General features: G+C 44.5%; 1 protein-coding gene across 2 annotated transcripts in view; it reads left to right on the top strand.

The window, feature by feature from the left end:
• Nos1ap (nitric oxide synthase 1 adaptor protein) overlaps positions 1-26,299 on the top strand; it is a 273,616-nt gene that overhangs the window by 177,596 nt on the left and 69,721 nt on the right. For both annotated transcript variants that reach the window (XM_034509272.2, XM_076937935.1), the window contains exon 3: positions 18,921-19,013. In XM_034509272.2, coding sequence (XP_034365163.2) covers positions 18,921-19,013 — 93 coding nt within the window. The remainder of the gene's footprint in view (positions 1-18,920; positions 19,014-26,299) is intronic.

Genomic DNA, 26,299 nt, shown 5'->3' with positions numbered 1-26,299 from the left:
AGGTGTGTGTGTAGGGGGTGGGGCTGAGGGTAGGTGTGTGTGGGGGGGGGGGGGCTGAGGGTAGGTGTGTGTGTAGGGGTGGGGCTGAGGGTAGGTGTGTGTGTAGGGGGTGGGGCTGAGAGTAGGTGTGGGGGGGGTGGGGCTGAGGGTAGGTGTGTGTAGGGGGTGGGGCTGAGGGTAGGTGTGTGTGTAGGGGGTGGGGCTGAGGGTAGGTGTGTGTAGGGTCTGGGCTGAGGGTTATCCAAAGAAGGAACATAGGAAAAGTTTTCCTGTTAACAGATTTCTGTTTTCAAATGGAAAGGACACATTGAGTACTCTAGATGCCTTCAGGCAGAAGGCGCGTGGAGATGGGTTTCTTTCCACACTGGTATGCTACAGCACTCTTTGTTAGCTGGACACACCACCCCTTTTCTGGCTTAGAAGAGGCCTCAGTATATCCAGAGAAGCAGGGTGGGTTTGGGGGTGCCCTGCCTGTTAAGCTCATTGAGTTTGAAACATGTGAGCCCCCTTGTAGGCAGTTTCTCAAGGTCAGTGTCCGTTTCAGGTCCCAACTGCACTGTTCATTATCAGACATAAGATCCCTGTGTTTAAACTGGATTTGCCGTTATGTTATTCTCTGTAGAGACTGGGGAGGCAGTTACTAGATAAGGAGAAGTCAAATGAAGGGCCTTCTGAGAAGTGACTGTCAACACTTTAAGAAATGGACAAACACACTGAAGTTTAAAAAGAAAATTACTGCTTATTTTTAAGCTGTGATCTAAATGCCATTGGCTGCAACTGAGCATCTCTTCCTAATTATATTTTTTTCAGAAGCTGGGGTCTGCGGGGGGGGGGGGGGGGTTGTAGTTGAAACTGAGCTCCTTTTAGCCTGGAGGAAAATTGTTTTCTTTCGGTCATAATTATTCCACAGTGATAAGTCGTTAAATGGCATATTATTATGGAACTTTAGTCATAGATGATCTTTGATTTGGGCTCAGGGTACACTGATTGCTGCATTAGAGGTAATTTTCAAAGAGCTCTTTTTCCTCTTTCAATTTTCTTCTGAAAAAGTAGGAAAGAGAGCCATTTACCTGTGGCCCTCTCAGTAGCCCCATTACCTAAAAGCCATTAAGCTCTTAGGGAAAGAGAAGCAGGCTACAGAGGCGGAGTCTGTGGTCTGTAGATAGAAGAAACATGGCGGTTGGCCTTGGAGTCTGGGGGCCACTAAGCAACCACCACTGAAGAAATACATAGATCCATGGGCACTGAGATTTCATGTTCTGTTCTTTAGAATAGCCAGATATTAAATAAATAAATTCTGCTTGAAAATAAGCAGAAGGGAACACCAGGGTTGCATCGGGAAGACTATCTCTCATCAGATTAGAAGTCAGCTAGCCAAGGGGCCACCCACAGACCCTCCTGCCTGGGGTCTTCCTTCTTTTAGGTATGGATAATGCTAACAAGCCTAGGTTTATAGTTCTTGTATGCCTTTCCTGCCCCACTGGGAGCAGCTGGGCTCTGTAATGCTTCTTTGCTTTGTCCCTTCACTTCTTCACGTTCTTAATACGGCAGCCCCAGCCAGCCACCTACGTCGGCAGAGGAAGTCCTTGTACTTGAAATTCTATGAATAGGCACTGAGGAGAACAAGAGGCTGACCTTACATAATGTCTACCTTCAAAGAATTTATATGTCTACTTTCGAAGAGTTTATATGCTGGCTGCACAGAGGAAAGAGAACCTTCTTAAGATCAGGAAGTGTGCGTGTGAGTATCATTATTGTAAAGCTAGCCTATTCCTTCAGGCTGTGATAATCACAGGAGGTCTTATTTGAAATAGAACTATAGGATATTTTAGATGGATTGGGGATGAGTAGGAACTGGGGGTAGTAATTGCTAAGTCCAAGTATATACATGGAAAAACTAAGTGTGCTCAAGACAGAACACAGTAGAGCATTGGAACCTTTGCAAGTGATTCTTTTGTCCTTTTTTTTTTTTTTAAGTGAAAGGATTTGTTCAACAAAATATTAAATGGGATGCCTACATATAAATGCTAGGACGGAAGCTTTGGTTGAAGAGCAGCATGGGGAGCTGGTATGGGTGCTGAGGTCTCCGCCCCGTGGTGTTTTTGAGGTCCCTTATCCCACAGAGGACACAGTATAAAAGAGACACGTTTGTAGAGAGCAGCCTGGTGAGAGAGAACTGATTTGGATCTGGTGGTGGTGTTCAGTATCAGTTTTGACCCTCTTGTTTTCGGCAGTGGGTGATGTGAAGCATCTTCAGTCTGGTCCTAAAACGTAGTATTTTAGAAAGATTAAGATGAGGAGGGGGTGCCCCTTCTTCTGACACTCAGCACGATTTGTGGAATATCCCCAAAAGTGCAGTGAAAAGGGGGTGGCTACTTTTTCACACAGAGATCCAATTATGTGTAGCTAGAATAGCTCGTGGAGAAGCTAAGGGCCAAGTTGGTAAGCACTAGATCCTGTTACATAGGATAATAGAATGATAGTGCCCTGGAAGCTATTAAAGATCACTGGGTTCAATGGCTGAATTATGTGAGGATTATTATGGTGTTGATGTGGCAGAATGAGGAAAATAGTGGCTTTTGAATAGGAGAGACCAGTTCAGCCCCATTTGTGCTGGTCCCCAGGGCCTGAGCTCAGTTCTGCATCAGTTATCATGAGCTACCATCTCTCTTGCCTCTCATACTGATAACTTTCATGGTTTCCTCCTCCAATTCTGTCTCAATCAGCTTGGGCTCAAATAGGTACAGTTGCTCAAATAGCAAGCATTTATTTCTCGTAGCCTGTGCAGGAAGTCTACTGGCAGCCAGCATAGTTGATTCTGGTGTGGGCCCTTTTTCGGGTGACCACCGTCTTGCAGAGTTTCCTCTCATGGCTTTTTCTCAGCTTAGTACTCCTCCTCCGTCTCCTTCCCTTTCCCCACCTCTTCACTGACACCAAGATTGTTGGCCTCAGACTTTCAATCCTCCTGCCTCTGCCTCCCAAGTGGATAGGATCACAAATGCACCACCAAGCCAAGCTTCTCAATCAAGTGCTTATGAGGACACCAGTCCCATTTTTAGGAGCCCCCTCTCCCCACACTTAGTCTAAATCCAGTTATATTCCAAATTTTCTACCTCCTTGAAACTAGGCCACAAGCATAGGAACTGGAAGGAACACAAAACCCTGTGCCCTGAAAAGCAGCTTTCCCCTTGTCTCGTGTGTGGAGAACAGGAAGGCCATTCTTCATTGTGTGTTCTAGAAAGCTGGCTGAAGTATGGTGCACTCTTAAGCTCAAGACCCCATGTCTTCTGAGCTCCATGGAATAAAGCACAGATACCTGGTGTTTGAGGTAGGAGAAACATGCAGAGGCAGCTAATGAGAGAGACGGTGTGACAAAGGACTGGACACACCAGATTGTGCCCTTCCTTTCTCACCTATGATCACCCGATGACATCATCAGCTTCAACCCTGAGGAACCTTCCTTCCACAGTCTGCCAAGACACACATCTATTATTTAGCGTGCCCTTTTGTCTGAGCCATACCTCTGTAAGCATTTGTTTGATACACGCTCAGTGAAGAGGCAGAGGTGTTCAGAAACCAACCGGTCTGTCCAGTGTTGCTATGAAACAGAGCTGAGGTGAGTGAGGTATCTGCCCAAGAAAAAAATAGACTGGGCAATTACTTATACACATAGAGATGATAGAGTTCTTTATACAGAGCCTCAGGGCCTACAGAGACACGTCCAGACCTGACTGCAACTCCATGAAATAATAGTGTATCTCCATAATGGCTCAATGGCTTCCCACAGTGGATGAATAATTATAGCTTGGTAGTAGAATATTCTGATGACCCTCAATATGCTATGACCCCTCCCCAGGGATCCTGTCCCTACCTGGACTGACTGCAAATGTGCTAGACAGAGCCCAGTCTCCAGAGGCCTGCCCCTGTCTCTTTCAGGCACTATGGTGGTCTCTATAGGGAGACTCTACTGACCCTTACCTTGACCTTGGAGACAGCAAGTCCAGAGTTATCACTGTCATTTCTGCTATGGAGGGTAGGGTGCTCTTCAGTTCATGCTAAGATTGGCAGTCTGGGACTGTCCTGAAGAATAAGAAGAGGTTGAAAGGGACTCCCTATCCTAATGTGTGGCCCAGCCTAATTTTCATTTTGTTTTTGAAATTGATTTTTATGGCTGTGGTTTTGGAAATTTTAATCTTTGAGTCATATAACCAGCTCCACTGTCAGACTACAGAACATCCCCTCATCCTTCAAATGTCCCTGGTACTGTCACTAAGTAGTCATGTCTTTCTCCTTCCCCTGATCCTTATAGCAACTGCTGACATTTGTTTTCTTCTGTTTTTGTAAGTCTTCATCTCAAATTTAAATGTATATATTTTATGTCTCAGAGTATTTTGCCTGCAAGCATTCATGTGCAGCATGTGTGTGCCCAATGCCCATGGAGGTCAGAAGAGGTCACTGGATCCCCTGGAACTATACTTTGGATGACTGTAAGCCACCATGAGGGTGCTAGGAGCCAAACCCTGGTCCTCTGAGAACACTACTTGTTCTTAATGTTCAGTTTTCACTCCACCCCCATGCTGACCCATTTTCATTTGTTTTGTCCTTGAGAGAATGTCAGACAGCCAGAATTGTGTAGAATGTGATCTGGTAAGACTGGCTTCTCCCAAGCAGCACAATGTCTTTGAGATATGTTGTGATTTCTAATATTTATAAATCAACAGTTCTATCCTTTTTTGTTGTTAAAATGTTTACATGTGAACCAATTCGCTTGTAATTTTCTATAGTGTCATCCATGAACTACATGGTTTTCATTTTATTATATAAGAAATGTTTTAAAAATTTGAGACAGAGTCATATTAAATTGCCCAGTCTGACCTCAAACGTGCGATCTTCCTGCCTCGGCTTGCTGAATGCTGGCATCACAGATAGGTGAACAATGGATCATGGGTAAAATATGACACAATGTCCTTTTTTTTATAAATAAAGTTTTATTAATACATAGCCACATTCATTTACCTGTGATTGCCTGTTGTTACTTACATGTTTCTGTGGCAGACTTACATAGTCACAACAGAGAAAACATGGCCCTCAATGCATAAAGTAATAATTTCACTAGAAAAAAAAATGCTGATTCTTATAGCTGTGGTTGGTACCAGGCATGAGTAGGAATAGACACTTTGCTGTGGTTAAAATTGAGTCTTAGAGCTAAGGAGATAGTAGTTCACTTGTATCTGCCATATAAGAATGAAGATGTCAATTTGGATCCCAGGCACCCAGCACCCACATGAATAGCTGGAGGCAACAGAATATGCAAATTAGGTGGAGCCCTGCAGCTCATTGGCCAGCCACCTAGTAGTTCTATTCAGTGCACTTATACATACATGTCTCCGTGCATGCACGTGTGCATACATACACACACACACAAAATACTGATGTGCACATTCCTATAGAAACATGTACACTAATCTTCTCTACATAGAAAACAAAGGATACTGATTTTTTTTCTCCTCAAACATCCAGCCATGTTTTTACCCAGGAACATGGGTTGTCCTAGGAATTTGGAGCATATAAACTCTGATCTAAGCTTGGAGCATTGTACGTGAAGGGAAAGATGGAGTGGATGTTATATGTGGTGCATTGCATCAGCTGTGAAGATGGGGTGAGACGAGACTACGGAGTGATTAGATGACCTCTTCTTGGTTTCTGTGGTCCGCTGTAACTTTCATTGCTCATGGTCCTCAGACTTAGCTACATATTAAATTTACCCTGGAAGTTACATATCTCCCTCAGCACCCCAGCTATGTTGTGTAGACGATTTCAATCAAAATGTTTGGGAGTGAATCTGGACGAGAGCATTTTATGTTTCCCTGTTTCCCACGTGGTTCCAGTGCTTAGCATACCTTGAGAACATTTGTCCCTTTGACCCCAAGGAAGTATTGCTGCCTGCTGACAGTAGATCAGTCTTGTGCTTTGGATGAAGCCTCTACTCTGAAAACTTGTGATGTGAGTTCTCACATCTTTACCGTGTATGTATCAGAGCTCTATGAGTTTTATCATTTGTGTGTTAGAGTTTGACTTTTGGCTGTTTCTGAGAAATAGCTTGTGCTGAATGTTTTATCACTTGAAATATCGATGTTTCAGTTCTAGAGCCTTGGTACTCAAAGCCGGTTCCTAGAGTGTCAGTGTCATTGAGACTTTGTTAGAAATTAAGGGTCCTTGGATACCTTCAGTCCTGCAGAGCTTACTCAGACAGACCTTAAGAGTTGTGAAACATGACTTTAAAGAATAGCATAAGTGGATGCTTGGTGGTGAGGCACATATCAGTTGCAATGGAAGAAACTGCTTTTCAGAGATTCCATTGTTTCTGTAGAGGCAGAATGACTGACAGCTCTTATGACTTCTAACATTCTTCCCAGTTCTGATTTTATTATTGTCCTCCATGTAATTTCCCCAGCATCTCCTTAGAATCCTTCCTGCATCCTCTCTGCCTGTCCACCCTGGGTGTTCACCGAGGACTCCATTCTTCCTACTGTAGTTTTTGTATCAGTCTCATGTCTGGATCTCTCAAGATCCTGAGAGGTGAGCACAATCGATTCTCTTACCTCTTTCTTACCTTCAGTTGTAGGTGGGAGTCGATATTTCAAGGACTTGAGGCTTTAATAGAAGTCCCAGGAACTGTCTGGCCTCTGTCAAGTCCACCCCCCAGCCCCCCAAATTTTTTTTTCTGGTTCTTTGGTGCAAGTTGCATAGTGCATCCTTTGTGCTTTCGTGTGCTGTCTTCATTGAAGGCATTGCTACTTTTTCCAGCCGTGGGATTTAGAGACTGTTTTCCTCATCCTGCTTCTCAGCCTATAGCTTAATGTTTGATGCATATGCATATGCTCTTTCCTGAATTTCTTCTTCCCAGTGTCATTCTTTCTAAGTCCTCAGTGCTGGTGCCAAGATCATGCTCAACATCTGCCTCTCTATTTTTTCACTCTCCAAACCCTCTAAAGCATGATGGTCCCTCCTACTTTCAGGATAGAGCCACGTTTCACATTTCCTTCCCATTCACATCCTTTTCCTCCTGCATCTTTGTTTCTTGCTCTGAGGTCCACCTGATGTCACCAAATGCCTCCATGCCTTTGTCTCTGTGCATTTGCTTCCATTCCTCCATGTGCCCATCCTGGTACTTCTTACCAGGGTTCTGAAGTTTGTATTTTTCCAGGATGTTTCTCAGATGCAATCTAAACCAATTCACTCACCTTGTAAAAGAGAAAATGACACCCAGAGAGGTCCGAGGACTTGTCAAAGTTGCTCAAAGCAATACAGATGCTTGTTATGAGATTCACATTAGGCTTCAGTGTGGCTTTGTCTTAGAACTTCATGAAAGTTTTTTCCATTTAACTTCAGAAGGTAAGTGTGGGATGTGTGCAGTGGAGGTTGAGCGATCCCAGGGATCATAAAACATGCCTTTTATAGAGAAAGGGAGGAAAATCAAACTTGAGAGACAGAAGGATCCATCATTTGTCTTGTAACCACTTTTTTTCTGATCAAGAAGACCTTAAATTGTGACTCCACTAACTTCTGGGAAACATTTATTCTTCCTGCTATGTGAGCCTGTAGCTGTGAGTCTTCCCTGTGAGCAGTGTTGTACCACCCCCCACCGTCTGAAAGATGAGTCTGATGTCTCGTCTTCCTATTGTGTGATACATCATATTAACCAGTTAAAGGAAAGCCTGGCTTAAATAGCAGAGAAGAATGATAGAAGGAATTGGTTAGAGTTGTTAATAGCGTTATGCTTTCAGATTGTCCTCCTTCTCCACCTCAGATTTTACTTGAAGAACGGGGCTCTAATGCAGTGGTCTCTCCCTGCTGCTGAGCCATACAACCATGGGGGAAAACCTGAACATCTGCCCTGAACACATGCACAGTTTTTTTTGTTTTCCTCACTAGTCCCTAAACAAAGGAGTACTGCAACTGTTTTTGTAGCATTTACATTTGCATAATGGATTATAAGTCACCCAAAGACGATTTAAAGTATACAAGAGGATGTGCAAAGGTTATGTGCACAAGTTACACATACACAAAATACAAAATACACATGTTTTATTTAAGGGACTTCAGCCTTTGTGGTTTTAGGGTATCTGCAGAGGATCATAGGGCCAACCCCTACAGAGGGAGGGATGTCTGTCCTTCTTTCTAATGGGTGGTGGGAGTTGCTAGAAGGAAAGGCAGCCCTGAAGCAATGGGATATTTTTAGACTGGTACATATCTTGCTTCATAGATCAGTCCATCAGGCCCTCAGTCATTTGGGATTACTGTTCGGTTCCCCATGACCTGACAACATGCTCCTAGCCAGGGAAAAAAAAAAGCAATGGCTGTATTCTGGGGCATGTCTTGTCTCTTCTCTACAGGGAGCAGCTGCCACTCTGGAGCTCCCTTGAGTACACAGCCCAAAATTGCCTATGCTCCAGGCTGCCACTGCCTTTCCTCGGAAGGCCTGCTTAATTTGTCCTCTTCCATCATTCTGGTCTCTTGATGCTGTGAAAATGACTCCTACCCATAAAACATCTGTGTTTGGACAAACTTCTCCCTCACCTTCTTAGTCTTTTGGACAGCTACAAACTTGACTGCTTCCTGCCTGGAAGCCATCTATGTTCAGAAGGTCCTTTTACTGTGTTTTTCTGACCTTGTATTAGTATTAGTATTCTGTACTTTCCCCAGGTTATTGGCATATGTTCCTGAGAATTGAAGACGGTAGAAAAGCAGCAAAAGAAATGAGGTCAGGCTGTGTCATTGGGGTGGGAAGAACTAGTGGGGAGGACTGTACAGCTTCCCACCTAGGAGCCTAGAAACATCACTGGCCCCATAATTTCTAATGAAGTCCTCTTTCTCTTTTTGCTTCCTGTTTTCGGATAGGGTTTCATATACACCAAAGAGCTCATTAACCATACACTGAATGAATGGAGATGTTAATGAATAATTTTATTTCCTTGAGGAATGATATGGAGCCAGTGAAAAAGACAGATGTCAGGCACCATAAAAATCACAAAGCTAAGAATCAAGAGATGTGAGTAACAGGCTTTGGTTTTCTGCAGAGGGACCTGGAAAGAAGTCTTTTGTCGGCCTTGGATACCAGCTTTCTTTATCTGTGTGAGGAAAACCTGGGTCAAACATTTGTGAATCGAAATGTTTCAAACATAGGTTTCCTCTAAAAACTTTTCAAATGAGGTCTTATGACATAACAAAGGTTTGAGACTATATGTGTGCACGCACACATGAGATCATGCACAGTACCAGACACCTACCATCTAGCAGGATTTACTTTCAACATATTAGTTATGATTTTAGTAGCCTTCCGTTTAGAAAATGGATGATGGCAAACCACAATGGTCCTTCTTTCAGAATTTGTGTTCTAGCTGTTACAGTGATAGATATGTTAAAAAATAGTATAGATATGACCCAGATACATTGATTTCTTCCAAGGCAGCGGATTTTTTTTGTTGTTGTTGTTTTGGTTTTTTTTGGGGGGGGGGACTTAGGTATATGAGTTTCTCATCACTATGCTAAAAGCCTCTGTTTATCTTAAAGGAGGAATGGGTTATTTCGGCTCAGGGTCTTAGTGATTTTAGTCCATGACCAGCTGGGTCTCTACCATGGGACTGAGGCAAAGCTGACCGTCACAGCAGGGGGCATGTTGCTCACCTTATAGTGGTAAAAGTGAGAGAAGTGAGAGGTTTGCTTACAGATCTAGTCATATGAGCACACTTGATGTCACAGGCAGAGGGAGGTGATCCTTCTGGACCAATTAAAGACAGTGGTGGGCAGGTTATGAGTGATCATCAGAGATGGCTGTGAGAAGGATCATCTAAATGTCTCCTGGACTTGTCATGGAGTGAGGTCTCTAGGTGTCATTGCAGTGTGTCTGAGTATCAATGATGGTGCAGTGGTAGCACAGTGAATCCTGTGACTGGACTACACAAGTCCCCTTGGGACACCAGTGATTGTTTAAATCTCTTGCCTGACATCACAGGGCTAGACTGGAGTTCCCAATAGCAACAGGTTTTATATTTTTTCAGTTTCATTCCTTTTTTCTTTTCTTTTTTCTTTTTTTACTTTTTATTTCCTTGAACCCAGTAAAAATAGTTTTTATTTATTTGAACCCAGCAGCTTACACATAGTGTTCTTCCACTGATCTACACCTCTAACCTTTAGACTTCAACTTGGAGCAATCCTCCAGTCTCTGCTCCCCAAATGCTCAATTACAGCTTTATGCTCCTATATACACCCTGCTTCTTGGTCCTTGTGTTTTTGAGACTAGGTCTTACCATGGAGCTCAAGCCTGCATAAACTTGCTGTGTTACCTAAGACAGTCTTGAACTTGTGATCCTCCTCCCTCAGCCCACCAAATACTGGGATTATAGTTGTAAGCCACAAACCCTGGCAATCAGAAAGTCTTGTATTCAGCCAAAATCATAGGCTCTGTGAAAATAGTGGGGCTAAAGTTTCGGTTGGTGCTAGCCCAGGGGCCTTTAGAAATGGTGAAAGTCTCTTTTACAGCCCTTGACTTGGGAACGGGGACGGTAACAGCAGAGTAGTGGATCAGTTCTCTACCTCTACCTGGTCAACTGGCCAGACATGGAGGAACAGTCCAACGGTGTTCAATCAAATAGTAGAACTGTCTGCACCTGACAGCTTCTATTACTTCAAGCTCTAACATGAAATTAACTTTATTTATGTTCACCCAATATGTAACCTCAGTCAGATATTCTTACAAAGAAAAAAACTGTGTCTTTTAGACATGACTCAGTCCTGCTGTCTTACCACCATTCACATTAGAAACAAAAGAGAAGTACCATTGCTCTATGCCGGATCCCCTGAATAGGCATCCCTGAGATCAAGTCTGGCATCTTTCCTACTGTTTGTTCTTGTTGGGTGTCTTGTTTATTTGCAATGTATAGTTTAGAACTTGACTCTAGAGCTCCTTGGTTTACAGAGCTAATCTGTAATTCTATAGGCCATGAAAATGAAGAATATCCTTTTAAAGACAACCTCTCTGTTAAACACCCTTTTAAGGATTTTGAAGACTATAGAAATTATTATTTATATCTAGTTTTCTTCTCTCTCTCAAAATAATGAAAAGTTATAACTTTAATTAGACTGCTGAAAACACTTGTTACATCAAAACTACTCAATCTCTCAAACGTAAAATGGAAGCCTTGTAGGGACTGAGCCCAAAGTTCAAGCCTAGGGAATAGCTAGTTTTCCTTATCTGCCTGTGGCTAAAGTAAGTTGTGCCAGAATTGAAGCTGATAAGGAAAAACAAATCAATTCCTCTTCCCAGCTTCCCCCCAAATCCTCAAAGACCATCCACAGAACAGATCTAGCATCTACTTTAGTCCTGTCTCACTGGTGGCTCTAAGATTTCTTATACCGAACCCTACAGGCCACCAAGCTGCACAACTGTGTCAGGACTGTGGCTCCTCGGCCTCTGTCTCTCGGGATCTCATTTCATATGTACAAGAGCTGGACCCCAGAGAAGCTGGGTGCTCTAGACAACAGACGGTCATCTGCAGCCCATCGCCCTCCTTAGCTGACTTTAACTGAGCCATGTTAAGCTCAAGGTTCTTAAATCTGGTGTGCTCCCCCATGGTGGCCTTGAACTTGTGATCCTGCTGCTTGTCCAGTCATGGCAGATCTGAAGTTTTTCATTTGCAAAAAATTGCAATGGGCATAGACGGGCACTCGGCCACACTCTGTGTAACAGAGTCTGTTTAAAGACGATCAGGTCCTGCTTGTTTCATTTGTTGGTTGGTTGCTTTTTCAGTCATACTGTGCATCCCTGGCTAGGCTAGAACTCCCTCTGTAGCCCAGGCTGATCTTTAACTAACCATCTTCCTACTACAACCTCCAGATGTTATAATTACAGCCCAGCTAGGTTGGTGCTCACAAAAGTCCTCATTGCATGGTTTAGCGTCTGTGCTGTCTGTTAACTTCCAGAGAGCTTATTTAACCTTTGTATACGGTGCCCTCTTTTCTTATGTGAATAACTACTGTTTATTGTGTCTGCTCACTTGTGTGACCTTTGTATATCATCCTGCTGGGGCCTGGTGCTGTGTTCTTGCATAAAAATATATGTAAATCATGTTTCTTGCACTCAAGGAAGGTGTGACCTTTGCTAGAAATCACTAGGCAAACAACCTACATTGGGTGGTGAATAGAGGCTTGCATTAGCCGTAATAACTAAGTTGGTGGATCAGCTCTGTGGGAGTTGTGATAAAGGGCACCGGCATGGAAAAGTCTGTCCCATATTGAAGCCTGAGCAAGTCCTTCTGGAATGATGGCTCAGGAAGAACATTCTAGGCATAGGGGTTGTCTTAGGGTTGTACTCCCGTGAACAGACACCATGACTAAGTCACCTCTCATAAGGACATTTAATTGGGGCTGGTTTACAGGTTCAAAGGTTCAATCCAGTATCATCAAGCAGGAACATGATGCCATGTAGGCAGGCATTGTGCAGGCACAGCTGTGAGTTTGTTTCCCCAAAACTTCCAAATTAGTAAAACTCTCTGAAGCTGAACCCATAATATACTAGCTTTCCATTTTACCCATCTCAGTTCCGGGAATCAACCCCACTACCATCTACGTCTAAGAAATTGACAATCCCGGGCACCTCATAAGAGTGGACTCCCAAAATACTTGTGCTTTTGTAACTGGCTTATTTCACTTAGCACAACTGCCTTCCCTTTAAGACTGAATAGTGTTCTGTTATCTACATGGATAACACTTGAAGTGTTCACTCATCCATCCACCAACACAGTTTGCTTCCAACTTTTGACTATTGTGAATGATGGGGTTATGAACATGGCTGCACTTGGCTTTCTAAAATTATCACTATGCGTGTTATTAAACTCTCAATAAGTACAGATTGCTTTCATGAAAACCCTTTATGTTATAGGCATCTCTTCAGAGGTAGTCACAGTTTGTGGTGGAGATGTGCTTATGTTCAGGAAACCAAAGCTATAGGCAGAGTAAATGACTGGTAGCATTGCCAGAATTCATCAGCATCATTTCCATGCTTGGATCTGGGGAGACGCTCAGTGGTAAAGTGCTAGCTGCACAAGCCTAAGGATCTGGGTTCAGATCTCAAGCACTTAGATAAAAAGAGAAAAGAAAGAGACAACACGTCAGTTCACATCTGTAATTCCAGTACTGGCTGGGGAGGTAGAGCTAGGAGGATCTTTGGAACTTGCTGGCTAGCTAGTCTCACTGAAGCAGTGAGCTCCAGGTTCTGTCTCAGAAAATAAGATGGAAGCCTGGCATGGTGGCACACACCTTTAGTCCTAACAGTGAGGAGGCAGAGGCAGGAGGATCTCTGTGAGTTTGAGGCCAGCCTGGTCTACAAAGTGAGCTCCAGGACAGCCAGAGCTATTATCCAAAGAAACCCTGTCTTGTATCACCCCAGCCCCACCTCCTTGTTTAATAAAAAATTTAAAGTGGAGAACACGTGTACACACACACAAGTAAAGTTGGACGCAGAAAGGCATCCTTTGGTCACTAACAGGAAGCAAAGCCACAGGCTGCTGTAGAAAGAAAGCAAACCCAGAGCTTGCCCAGCAAGCCAGTTACCACTTGCCTTTGCAAACTGACTCCATTCTTCTTGGTGAAGTCACCCATGAACACTTGACTCCTCAGCAGTCCATGGCTTACATCTGTAGGAAGGAGAAGGACCAAAGTATTTGTTATCGAGGTGACCCAAGAAGTGAAAAAATATGTTTAAAAAATCAGTATTATCATCCACAGATTTGTTGGGGAGTAGCACATTTCTGTGAATGTCCACTGATGACGGTGTCTGGAGTATCTAGTAGCCCTAACCCTGTCCCTGGCTCTGAAGTCGCTCTGTGACCTCTCTTTCCAGTGTGGGTTGTTCTTTGAGTGGCTGTCAATCGCAGCTGCTTCACTTGCCCTGCTGCTGACCTGCTTCTTGAACTACCTGTCCTTTCTCAGCTTCCTGGGCTGAGACCAAGATGCGTGGTTTGAGGAAGCAGGTTTAGGAATCAGTAGGCACTCAGGAACCAGGCTTCGGGTCTAGAGGCAGCTGTGGCTTCTAGCCAGTGTTCCTGTCACTTGAGGGCTTCCTCTTGACTCCTTTTGATGTCCTCAAGCCAGCCTTTCCCTCCTGGGACTCCTTAACTGACACGACACAGTAAGTTCTGGGGCCTTTCTTCCAATACAAAATCCCAAGTCTGTTTATGAACCTCGGACACTTTCCCTTGGACATTCCAGCGTTGTGTGGTTAGTGGTCCAGGATTTTGTATTGTTTGGTTCCTTCAAATGTTAGGTCCTAGGGGTTTAATGTGGCCAGCAGAGTGAATAGGGCTAGGCCTGTTGGCATGTACTCTGATGCTGGCTGGAACCACAGCTGGTGGCACCATCAACTGTGTTTGTTCTTCAGCCCCTGGCAACTCCTGAGCACACTGGATTCCTGTCCCAAGGAACACAGATGCTTCTTCCAAGCCAACTTGCCCAGGCTGCGCTTACTTCAGAGCAGCAGTATCTGGGGAAAAGGAGGACTTGTTTCTGAGATCCCCTTTCCTCTCTCTTCCTTGGTTACTCTGTTACCCTTCTCTCTTCTCCTCTCCAAATCCATTCGCTTCCCCACTATTGAGCATGAAAGCATGCCTGTCTATGTGAAATGTGATTGCCCTGTAAAGAAGTGGCATAATGATAAATATTTAAGCATTTGGCTTTCATGTCCTGGGTTCTCAGTAGAGGTGCAGCTTCATTCTAAGTCTGCAGGTGGAAACTGGTTGGGACATCAGAAGGCAGTTGGGATAACGCAGAGCATAAGAAAGCTCAGAGTCCTTGCTAGCAGCTGGCAGCTATGATGGGACCTGGAGCCTACATCCTTCTTCTCGTTCTTTTTGCATTTTGGAGCACTCCAGGACATTCTGCCAGCTGTTAGAGGAAGCACCTGTGTTACCAATGTCACAGTTATGGGAGAAAATCGGGATTCACTTTTTTTGCAAAGTCATTGTGCCCACAGACCTGTGAGAGCCCTGTGTATGGGAGTAAGTGTGTGCACGGTGGTTAAGGCAGAGATTGCTTTCCAACTGTAACAAAGTTTAGTTCCATCATCTTGTGGCTTTGCTGTTGTTGTTGTTTTACATCTCTCTCTCTCTCTCTCTCTCTCTCTCTCTCTCTCTCTCTGTGTGTGTGTGTGTGTGTGTGTGTGTATGCATGTATGAGTGATCATGCACACACTTGTGTGCTTGCAGATGCCACAGAACACATAGGGAGGCCAGAGGATGACCTGCTGTAGAGTTTTTTTTCCTCTGACTGTGTGGGGGCTGGGAATTGAACTCAGGTTACTAGGTTGATGGCAGGCGCCCTTTCCACTGAGTTATCTCAGGCCCATACATATTTTTGGTTTGTCTTGTTTTGTTTGTTGGCTTTTGTTATTGTTCTGCTTCGGCTTGGTTTTGCTTGTTTGTCTTTGAGATGTGGTCTCATTGTGTAACCCCAGATGGCCTAGAACTCTTTGTGTAGACCAGGATGACTTAGAACTCCCAGAGATCTGCCTGCCCCTGCCTCCTGACTGCTGAGGTTAAAGGCATGGGTCACCAGAGTGAGCGTATTTTGTTTTGAAGATGGAAGAACTAAATGACGTACCCGAACATCAAAACACAAACTGTAAAAATACAAGTTCTATTCAGAAACACAGCAAGGAGCTGGCCAGGCACCTCTTTCTAGGCATTCATGATGGGTTGTGTTGGTCCTAGAGAGAGTTAATCCATCAGAGAAGTGGATCAAATAGAAAAGAGATGTAGCCAACTGCAAGAGTCTTCTTGAAATAGGAGACACCTGTGTTTGGCTTAGCAGGCAATTAATTATCTAAAATTGGGGCTGTAGGTGGGAAGCGGCTCAATGTGCTTGATCTTGAAACCATGGGAACCTGAGTTTGATCCTCAAAACCCATGTAAAACAGTCAGGCATGGTGGCATGTGCTTGGAATCCCAGCACTTAGGAGATAGAGCCGTGCAGATCCCCTGGGCTTCACTGGTCAGCCAGCCAGATCAGCAAGTTCCAGGCCAACTGGAAGGCCTTCTCTCCAAAAATACAAGGCAGCTCTCTCCGGATCAATGAAACCTGAGGTTGATTGTTGGTCTTCACAGGCATGCATACATATGGGCACCCACACCCATGCATACAGACCCAAATGTAATACAATTGAAGGTAGAGGAAATTGCATAGTACTTGGCAGAAGTCAGTACTTGGTAGTTCTGCTTTAGTTTTGTTGCTACAAAGGAGAAAAGAAAGCAAGTATGTAAGAGAATGTGAAAGTGACATCCAAGAGGAAACCAACAACAACAACAACAAAACCAGTTGAAACTGACCTATGTGGGCCATGTGTTACCCTTCTCTGGGTCTTTCTAACTCTTGTGCCCCTAGCTTCTGCCGGGAGTTTATTGGCCTCTTTAGCATGAGAGTGGCTTCAGGAACAGCCTTAGCTTTCAGGACTTGTTCAGAAAGGGGTGCAGCTGGAAGGTGTGTTTATTCAAGTTCAAGTAAGCGGAGGTGAGTGCAGGCGTGGTCGGGAACTGTGGCTGCTTCGCCTCTACTGGTCGGCATAAGGCCAAAGTCAGCTGTATTATGAATTGCTGTGGCTGTTTTCTTACTCAAGGTCATTTGAGTTCATCCAGTCTGCAGCTGGGCAGAATGCTGCAGTCCAGAGAGAAACGGAATTGGAGTCCTTCCCCAGGTGTCTGCTAAGCAGATCCAGTCCTACCCACCACGGGGACTCATGCTGCAGAGCCAGAGGGCACTGCGTTTTGAAACTGAGATCCAGTTCTAAGCCGGACTCTATCCCATCCTTTCATGCACATCCACCCTCTTCTTTCCTTCCGTCCTCCATTAGCGTTGATTCTGGCTGAAGTAGACTTTTGCTCTCTCTAGTGGAATTGCTACCAGGGTTTGCCCTTCTTCCATGCCCCCGTGAGAAGAAGCAGTTGGGCAGGGTTGAACCATTGGGGCTTGGTGGGTGGGGCCAACAGACTGAGAGATGTATGGTGTTGACACCTAGAGGTTAGTTAGCTGTGATCCATATGGTGTGCTGATAATAAAAAGAATGATATATGACCTTGTCTATAAGAAGCAGGTAGCTAAGAGTTATCAGCATTGTATGCGGAACAGACTGATTACCAAAAGTTGAGTGGAAGGGACAGACTGTAAACAATAGGAAAGTGTTTGTTTACTTGCATGTATTATTTGTGTCTTTACATGCACATTGAGGTCAGAGGACAACTTCTTGGTGTTGGTTCTCTCCTTCCATTTTTATGTGAGTACCAGGGATGGAACTCAGGTCACCAGGTTTGCTTGGCCAGTGGCTTTAGAAGCCCTGTCTGGCTTCTACTTGTTCTCTAACATAGGAAGACCTTTGGCTTCTGCTCCCCCTGCCTCCAGCTCCCAAGTGCTGAAATTAGAGGTGTGTACCAGCACACCTCCTGCATGGCAGGTGAGCACTCTTCCAAATGAGCCACATCTCCATCTTGGAGTCCCTTGAGATCTGAGTGCTAGAGGGCGTGGCCAGGGAAGGAAGGCTCTGTCTGATTCCGTTAAGGTTTTCAATGTGGGGTTATGTCATTCTTCCAGTGGGATGTATGACTTAGATTCCTGTCAACATACTCACTGTTGGAATCACTGACTTCAGGAGCTTATGGAGGAACTAGGTACCTTTAGCCAGGATGGTGGCATAGTAGGAGGTCTTGGCTCTAAGTCTGAAGTTACTGATTACCTTAGTCTGTATCATACATGTTTGATTGAGAACTTCTCATGGGAATTGTTTTTATGTAATACTAAGATGGAGACCAAATGGAAGTGTTTATATATGTTCTTGTTGTTTTGTTTTGTTTTGTTTTGAGACAAGGTCTCATTCTGTAGCCCAGGTGAGCCTGGAGCTCAGTGTGTACACCAGGCTGGCTTCAAACTCATAGCAAATGCCCCACCCCCGACCCCCAGCCTCTTGAGTGCTGGAATTACAGGCATCGAGCATCTCAAATGGTGTAACCTAAACTGGAGGAGTACTCAGAATGAAGTTCCTTAAGGAAGATGATGAATTAGACCAACCAGAAAGAAACATCTGTACAAACATAAAAGATGGCTGTGATTGGAGAAATGTAATGGAAAGACTTTGAGGGGTGGGTAGGCTGAGTGAGTGTCCTATAGCAGTGCACACTGGTGGTTGGAACAGCCTGTCCAGGACTTCAAATGTGAGGGAAGCATGGAGGTGTGAGGCAACTCGAGCTGTATGAATATTGTTGGTCTGCCCCCCACCTCCCAACACCTTCCAGCTTGACAGTCTTCAGACTGATGAGACTGTGGGGAGGTTTAGAGACTGACCCACAGGGAAAGGAATTTGGGGATGGAACTCAAGGAGAATAATTTAGAATTTTCAGGTTGTTTTTTGGTTTGTTTGGTTGGCTTTTTTCCTTGTGTAAAAAGCCCTGGTGTGAAGGCCCCTAATCGTCACTGGAGTTGGAATGGTATGTGTCAGCAGCATTTGGTTAGACACAGGAAGTACTTGCCTGACAGTCATTAAATGGCAGGATGGATTATTGGGGGAAGGTTTTGGTATAGAGGAGATTTTCAAAGTAGGCTGTTATTTGTATCTCATTGGAATGACTTAGGTCCTTCTTTGGATGTTTTAGGTCTATCGCTTTGGTCCTAGGTGATGACCAAGTCAGAGAACTGATGACTACTCAGGTTCTAACTTCAGGGTTTCCTCAGAACCTTCCCTGCAGTTATTCATGTGCTCATACTTCCCCAAAGATGCTGGTTATGCCACAGACAACACAGCTCCACAACCCTCATTGTCAGGCCGGAGGCAGGCTGTATGGGCTGGCCTAAGCTGAATCCACTCTTCTGTTCTCTCTTTGCAGTATGAGTTTAAAGCCAAGAACATCAAGAAGAAGAAAGTCAGCATCATGGTTTCTGTGGATGGTGTCAAAGTGATTTTGAAAAAGAAGAAAAAGGTGAGTGGCTGAAACAGAAACTAGCAAACAAGGCATAGGGTAGATTTTCCTTCTAGGACACTATCCAGTGCTCTTTTCTTTGGCTAGCAGTCCTGTTGCCAAGAGAGTAGAGAGCAGAGAGTGAGGCAAAGGCCAGTGGCCTTAGTGGGACTTGGGTCTTAATAACTCATAGCCTGTGGGTCATTTCCCAGCATCCTCAGCTTTAAAGCCTCTTCTCCATTTGAGTACCTTTACCTTTAAGTGTCTGTGTGTGTGTGTGTGTGTGTGTGTGTGTGCGCGCGCGCGCACTCGAGTGCTTGATGAGATAGGATCTTACTTTGCAGCCTAGACTGGATTTGAATTTGTAGGTCTCCTGCTTCAGGCTCCTGAGCCTGAGGTAACAGGCAGACTATTGCAGCTGGTCTATCTGAGACTGGGTAGTGGGAAGTACTTCCACTTTAACTGATGCATGTTGAGCGTCCCTCAACTGAAATCCCAAATGCTTCAGAATTTGAAAATGTTGGGTTGTCATGTCAGCACCCGAAAAATGGGGCATTTCAGAGTTCAGATTTTCAGGCTGTTCAAGCCTATAACTCAGATTAGCATCCCCTCTCTGAACCCTCTGAACCGTGAGACTTACTGGTGCTAAATGTAAGGGTCAAGGTCAACCTGCAATTAGTAACGAGTTTCAAGCACATGAGCAGAGACAGCCACCTGGAACAACACTCAGCCCCCATTTATGTGACCTGTGGCTTTCTTTCACTGCCACTACCACAGGGATATCCTGAGTGCCATCTTTCTCTCCTCCCACACATCTGCACATTGTGCATAGCTATGGAGAGAGCTAGAGTATCTACCTCTGGGGAGCTCTTGAGTAAGAGTCGATGAAGCAAGTGAATGCCTATTAAGTCTCTGGGCTTGAAATTATAAGTGAGATGATGCTCTCTTGAGTAAGACATATTTTTGGAATTGGAGAAACCAGTACAACCCATGTACCTGGTTCAGGGAGACCGGTTTCACATGCGGGGAATTGGTGGCTCAGCACCCTCCACTGATAAAATCATTTGTGAATATTTCCCAGGTGACAGGATGTGTTCACACCCTTTGTCACAAACAGCCATACATCAGCCACTGTGGCTATTTCCTTGGCTAGTGATTTCCTCACAGACTTTCCTCATCCGTTGCCAGGGGCCGAGTTATTAGTCTTTCAAGCCTCAAAATCCAGGCAGGGAACATTGTAGAAGATGTTGGTAAGATCATAAGATGAAGAAGAGTGCTCTGAAATCTATCTTCAGGATGTGCTGTGGTTAAGGATGTCAGGAACACACTGGTGCTGCCTGCACAAGATCTATACAGAGAAGCAACAGGACACAAGGATAGGAAGAGACCAGCTAGGAAGAAAGAGGACATGAGCAGGTATAGGAAGGAGGCATGAGAGAGTAATGGGGGTAGTTATGATCACAATATATGATATATAGGTAAGAAATTGTCAAAAATAAGAAAGGAGGAAAAATACATAATAAGTGTATTCCTCTGACCTTAAAAAGTAGTGAGACTTGCAGTTTTGCAGTTATGACCCTAAGGATGCTAAGTCACATTGACTGACTCAAGGCGGTTGATGTATAAACTGGACCAATAGTGTCTTAATCTACTCTGAAACAGAATTGTCTTCTGGATCAGTGAGTATCCTGACAAGCACCTATTTCCTACCAATTGGAGGCAAAATGAGAAGGCAAATTACTACAGGCTTCTGCGTGGGCACTGAAGCGGACAGGTCTGCCTATTTTAAAGTAGGAATGTTGGGACCACTCAGTGTTTATAATAACCTTGTTGAAGGATACAGTCTATCTTAGTTAGGTTTTTACTGCTGTGAACAGACACCATGACTAAGGCAAGTCTTATAAAAGACAACATTTAATTGGGGCTGGCTTACAGGTTCAGAGGTTCAGTCTATTATCGTCAAGGTGGGAGCATGGCAGCATCCAGGCAGGCATGGTTCAGGCAGAGCTGAGAGTTCTGCATCTTCATTTGAAGGCTGCTAGTGGAAGACTGGCTTCTAGGTAGCTAGGATGAGGGTCTGAAACCCACACCCACAGTGACACACCTACTTCAACAGGGCCACACCTTCTAATAGTGCCACTCCCTGGGCAGAGCATATACAAACCATAATACAATTCTTCAAGTCTATTTGACAGTTCTGACCAAGACTTCTGTCCATCTATGGCTAACACTCCCAAAATCTTGTCACCACCCTCCTGTGCATACTACTTCTAGTTAGGCCCCTGGAAACTATTATGCCCCCATTGAATAACTTAATGTACCCCTGCTATCATCCACTATGGAGTGACTTTAGGTCTTTTTTGTCCTTAAAGGATAGTCTTATTATCCCATCTCATTCCCACCCCCACCATACTTGGTGCCAGCTCCACCATGCATTGGAACATAGGTTAGATCTCACACTGACAAGGGTGGCAGGACGCCTGGGTGTTACCTGGGAGAGAAGCCATCCCCTCTTACCCTCAGTACATGAAAGCTAAGCTGGAGCATCTCCCTGAGGGAGTCCTGGGGACCTGTGACTCACTCTGAAACTGCATGCTTGGTAATCGCTAGCATTTGCCCTTCTGCCCCAGGAAGGAGGTTGTGTAGCAGGTCCGTCTTAGATCTGACTCTTCCCATGCCAGCTTGGGAAAGAGGAGCCTTCTATCTGGTTTCCCCTGCCCACGCCTGGTGTCCATTTCAGGCCTGGGCTGTGATGTGGATAATGCCTTTAATCACTGTGTGCATTTCGCACTGCCTCTGGCAGATGAGCTTGCATTAGCCTTCCCAGTAATCAGCCTTTTTGTCATCGGCTTCCCCACGTGACAGCCCTGGTAGCTGAGAGTGTTGCCACCAAGCTCAGGCACACATTCCTTCTCTCTTACAGCTGAGAAGGGTGTGATGTGCTACCATGTACATGTTCAGTTTTCTACAAGGAAGTGGAACAGTCGGCGAGTGCTGGGGTGGCCACTGTGGTTGAGGCCTGACCCTCTTGCCAGCTAGCCACAGGCAGAGCAACAGCACAGCTCATGTGCAGCCTGGCGTTCCTGCCTAGTACTCAGTAACTAGCTTGTAAGATGCTGAATTGCCCCCTCTTCTGCAAGAAATGTTTTGGTTTTTACTGGGTCAATGTGACACGCTGAAAGGAGCTGCTGGCAGAGGCAAGAAGACCTGGGTTCTGGTCCTGGCACCACCCTTCCTGGCATATGTTCTAAGCAACTCATTTTGAGCCTTTAACTATGATGTGAAGAGCTAGCCTAGGGGGTATTATTGTAAATTTTTCAGTTCAGATCTCAGCACAAGCCATGGAGCCATGTTTTTTAAAGCTTGTGTGTGTGTGTGTGTGTGTGTGTGTGTGTGTGTGTGTGTGTGTGTGTGATCTGAATGTATTCAAGCCTTTGACCACATAATGAGCTGCAGAGAAAGCAGACAGACCCCAGAGGCTAATGGGTGGCCGCACTGTTTCAGTCTTTTGTGGACACTCTGAGGTTACACAACTCCCAGAACAGCCATCCAGCCTCCTCTTTGTCTTCAAACTATCTATAACTGATCAATGGCGAAGTTCTTCCCACCAGAGGAGACACCCTTTAAAGGGGCCTCTGCCTCCTAGTGAGCTTTGTAAGGGCAGGGTTGTCTTAGTGAGCTCAGCATTTTCCTGAATGGCCAGACATTTCTAGAATGTTTTCATTACCCACAGCTCTTGGCTAGCTGGATGAATGAATGAATGCTATTTATGTGTGGTGGGGTCTTGAAATCCAGAAGAAATTAGCAGTTGGATGGTGACGTCTTAAGGTGTTAGGTCATCACGTCAGTCTCCTTTTCTGTCAGTATGTCAGTGTAAGGCTGAGCAGGGACTGGAGAGATTACTGGGTTCAGTCCCCAGAATCAATGTAAAGAAACTGAGCATGGGGCCTTCCAAGGGCTCAGTGGACAAAGAGCTTGCTGTCTAAGTGTAAAGACTGAAGTTCAAGATGCCCAGGACCTGAGTAAAATCCAGACAGGCATGTTGGCTGTCTGTAACCTCAACACTTGGGAAATGGAGGCAGGGTCCTGGCTAGACAAGCTGGAGTCAGTGATCTCTAGCTTCAGTGAAAGGCTGCCTCAATAAATAGAGTCCATAGCAGACGTCAATTTTGGACTTTTACATGTACACATACACAAATGTACACACATTCACCCAGACACATGCAAAATATATGTATACATGCTACATAGACACACCCCACTATGAATAAAACTGAATATCGTACAATCCCAACAATTGATACAGGTGCATCCCTGGGACTTGCCAACAGCCAGCCTTAGCTTCCTTGTAGAGCTCCAGACCCAATTCTTCCCCCCCCCCCACTCCCACCCCACACAAAGCAATCAAAGAAGGATGACTTTTTAGTTGGATTTGTCCGGGAGACTCAGATCTTCATACACACTCCACTAGCTGGGGCAACAGCTAGATATGGTGCAGCCATCTCATTGCTGGGTAAGAACCATTTCTTTGGTCTTAACAAGCATCTAACAAACATGCTCTCTTTCTGAACTGATGCCAGCAGATAATGAATCTTAAGTTGAATTAGTATCATAAGCTCAGTTGCTAAGATAATTGGCTTTGCTTTGATGTCTTCCAATGAGAACATCATTTTCAATGTTCAAGGAGGCCCAAGTAGTTATCTTTTCTGTGTATCTAATCATGGTTATTTATTATAATCCCAGACTCACACTATAGCACCATTTGCTGGAGAGTAGCATCCTAAGATTAACCTTGGTCTTCAGCCAAGGACTTTCTCTGTTAAACAGCTCAGTTCCATGTGATTTCTTCGGTGAACCACTAACTTGGCAGGGATCCTCTAAGGATCAGATTAGAATGGTTTCAACTTTCTGATGAGTAAATACTTAACATGGAACTGCCATGTTCTGGGAACTACAGGAAAGACACATAGACGAACCATGGGTATGCGTGTGTGGGTTTTGGCTTTGTCTTGGTTTCGATCTCTCTTTCTACCAACCAAAGTAAATGAGATAGAATGTTAGAGAAGACATGGTCCTTCTCGCTAGAGATACACACACAGTTGAGGAAAGAGGGGCAAGAGGCAGGGGAGAGGGTGAGGGAGAGAGAGGGAGAGGGAGAGAGTTTATGTGTGTGTGTGTGTGTGTGTGCATGTGTGTGTATGTTTCGTAGGTATATGCACATGTGCATGGAGGGCAGAGGTCAATGTTGAGTATTTTCTGTCATTTTCTACCTTATTTTTGAGATCTGGTTTCTCACTGATATTAGAACTCATAGATTCCACCTGGCTGATCCCCTGCCTCTCCCTTTCCAACACTAATGTTACAGGCATGTGCTTTCAGTGCCTTTTATATGGGTGCTGGGAATCCAAATTCAGGTCCTTAATGCTTATGCACCAGACACTTTCTTGACTGAGCCATCTCTACAGCCTTAAAGTAGCTATTTCTTTTTTTAAAAAATATTATTGGTGTATGTATGTGTGTATTGTCTGTCTGTCTGTCTGTCTGTCATTTGTCTAGGAATCCAAACTCAGGTCTTTATGCTTCCATAGAATATTTGACTTAAGCCATTTTCTCAGCCTTAAATTAAATGTTTCTTAAGAACATTTTTTTTATCACGTTTGCATGTGTGCACACACCTACACATGAAAAATAGAGGGAGAAAGGCTTGGTAACAAATGCCTTTACCATTGAACTGTCTTGCCAGCCCCAAATTAGTTACTTCTAATGGCACTGCATTTACATATAAGGTCTGTTTATAGCTCTTAGAAAATTGCCTTAGAGTTGTCTCATTGTATTTCGGGTGCTAGAGAGGTGCCAGCCCCTCATTCATATTAAGCATGTATTGTACCACTGAGCTATACTCCCTCTCATCCCCACATTAGAATAATTTATCTCTTTCTCCAGCTGTGTGTGAGCATCTCGTGGGAAGAGACCGTGCCTTCTCTAACATGTTATTTCATCTGCTTTGGAAGATTGAAAGAGAGGGAACAAAGTGACGGCAGTAATTATCCAGGAAGATGACAATGGAACCTGTAGCTAATCATAGCATACACTGGCACTGAGCACCTACACAGTTGTAGTGGTGTTTGATGGACTCATACTTCCTAAATCCTCACATACCCTATGATGTGAAGACTATTCTGATGCTCTCTTGCCCCACCCCCATTTGTTGTTGTTCCAGACCTGAGGATTGAACTCAGGACCTTACGTATGTCGAGCAAGCATTCTGCCCCTAACCTACATCCTCTCCTAAATCTAGTCTTTAACTTGTATCACAAGGCCAGCACCTCACAAGGCAATTATCTTTTTGTCCAAGTGGTAGTGTTACTATGGAAACAAAGTGCTTTCTGATGTAATGGGGCAAGAAAAGGAGGCTCTCGCAGTTACGGTACCACAATTTAGAAGGACTTCAGAAAGGATCTTGCTTTATGACCCCCCAAGTTGATTAGATGTGGCAAGAGAGGATGATAGCTAGGTCACCAGGTAGTTAGTGCCAGGACAAGAGAATGAATCCACAGACCAAAGCTCATATGGGTGTCTCCCATTAGATGGTGTAGACAGGTGTCTTCTCAATGCATTGTGTAAGACTTTATTTTCTGCTAATTTTAAAATAACTACACAAATGATTCCATGAGCTGTGGGAGTTCATTAGCCCTTCAGTTTTGAAACGCAGTATCTATAGCCATAGACTATTCTTAGTGTGGGAGACAGCTTTATTTTCAGTCTAATAACTGCCTAGAAGCATACAGAATATGTCAAGCAGATCTTATGTAGCCAATGTTTATATAACCTTGCTGGGCCCTTTATTTTTATTTTAAAATAAGTCACCATTGATGCCCAGTGAGCGAATAATACCGAACTTCAGGCTTTAGCATGTGATCTCTAATAAATATTCCTTATCTGCTTTAGGCTTCTTAGGAGAGGGCTTCCAAGGTGCCATATACGTTCCTACCGTTGAGAAGGAGGGAGGGCCATGCTGCCAATTACTCTTGACTCTGTTTCCTCTTGTTCCATTTTTCTAAGCAGTCCTACCTCAGAACCAGATCTCACAAAATAGTTCCTGGTACGAGCTTTTGTAGAGACACAAAAGCTGGGGCTTTCCACACAGGATTTGACATGAATTCAGTACATAGAGGAATGAAGGCTGTGCGCCGCGGACGTACTTACCCTACTCTCTGTGGGAAGAGAGACCTTCTTGGCAGTGGAGAGGAAAGCATTTTTATTTCCTCACCAGAAGTAACAAAGAGAATAGGGTTCAGAAGCCGGAG

The sequence above is a fragment of the Arvicanthis niloticus genome, chromosome 7, assembly GCF_011762505.2.
Source record: "Arvicanthis niloticus isolate mArvNil1 chromosome 7, mArvNil1.pat.X, whole genome shotgun sequence".
Classification (NCBI taxonomy): domain Eukaryota; kingdom Metazoa; phylum Chordata; class Mammalia; order Rodentia; family Muridae; genus Arvicanthis; species Arvicanthis niloticus.
This window is presented reverse-complemented; position numbering and strand designations above follow the sequence as displayed.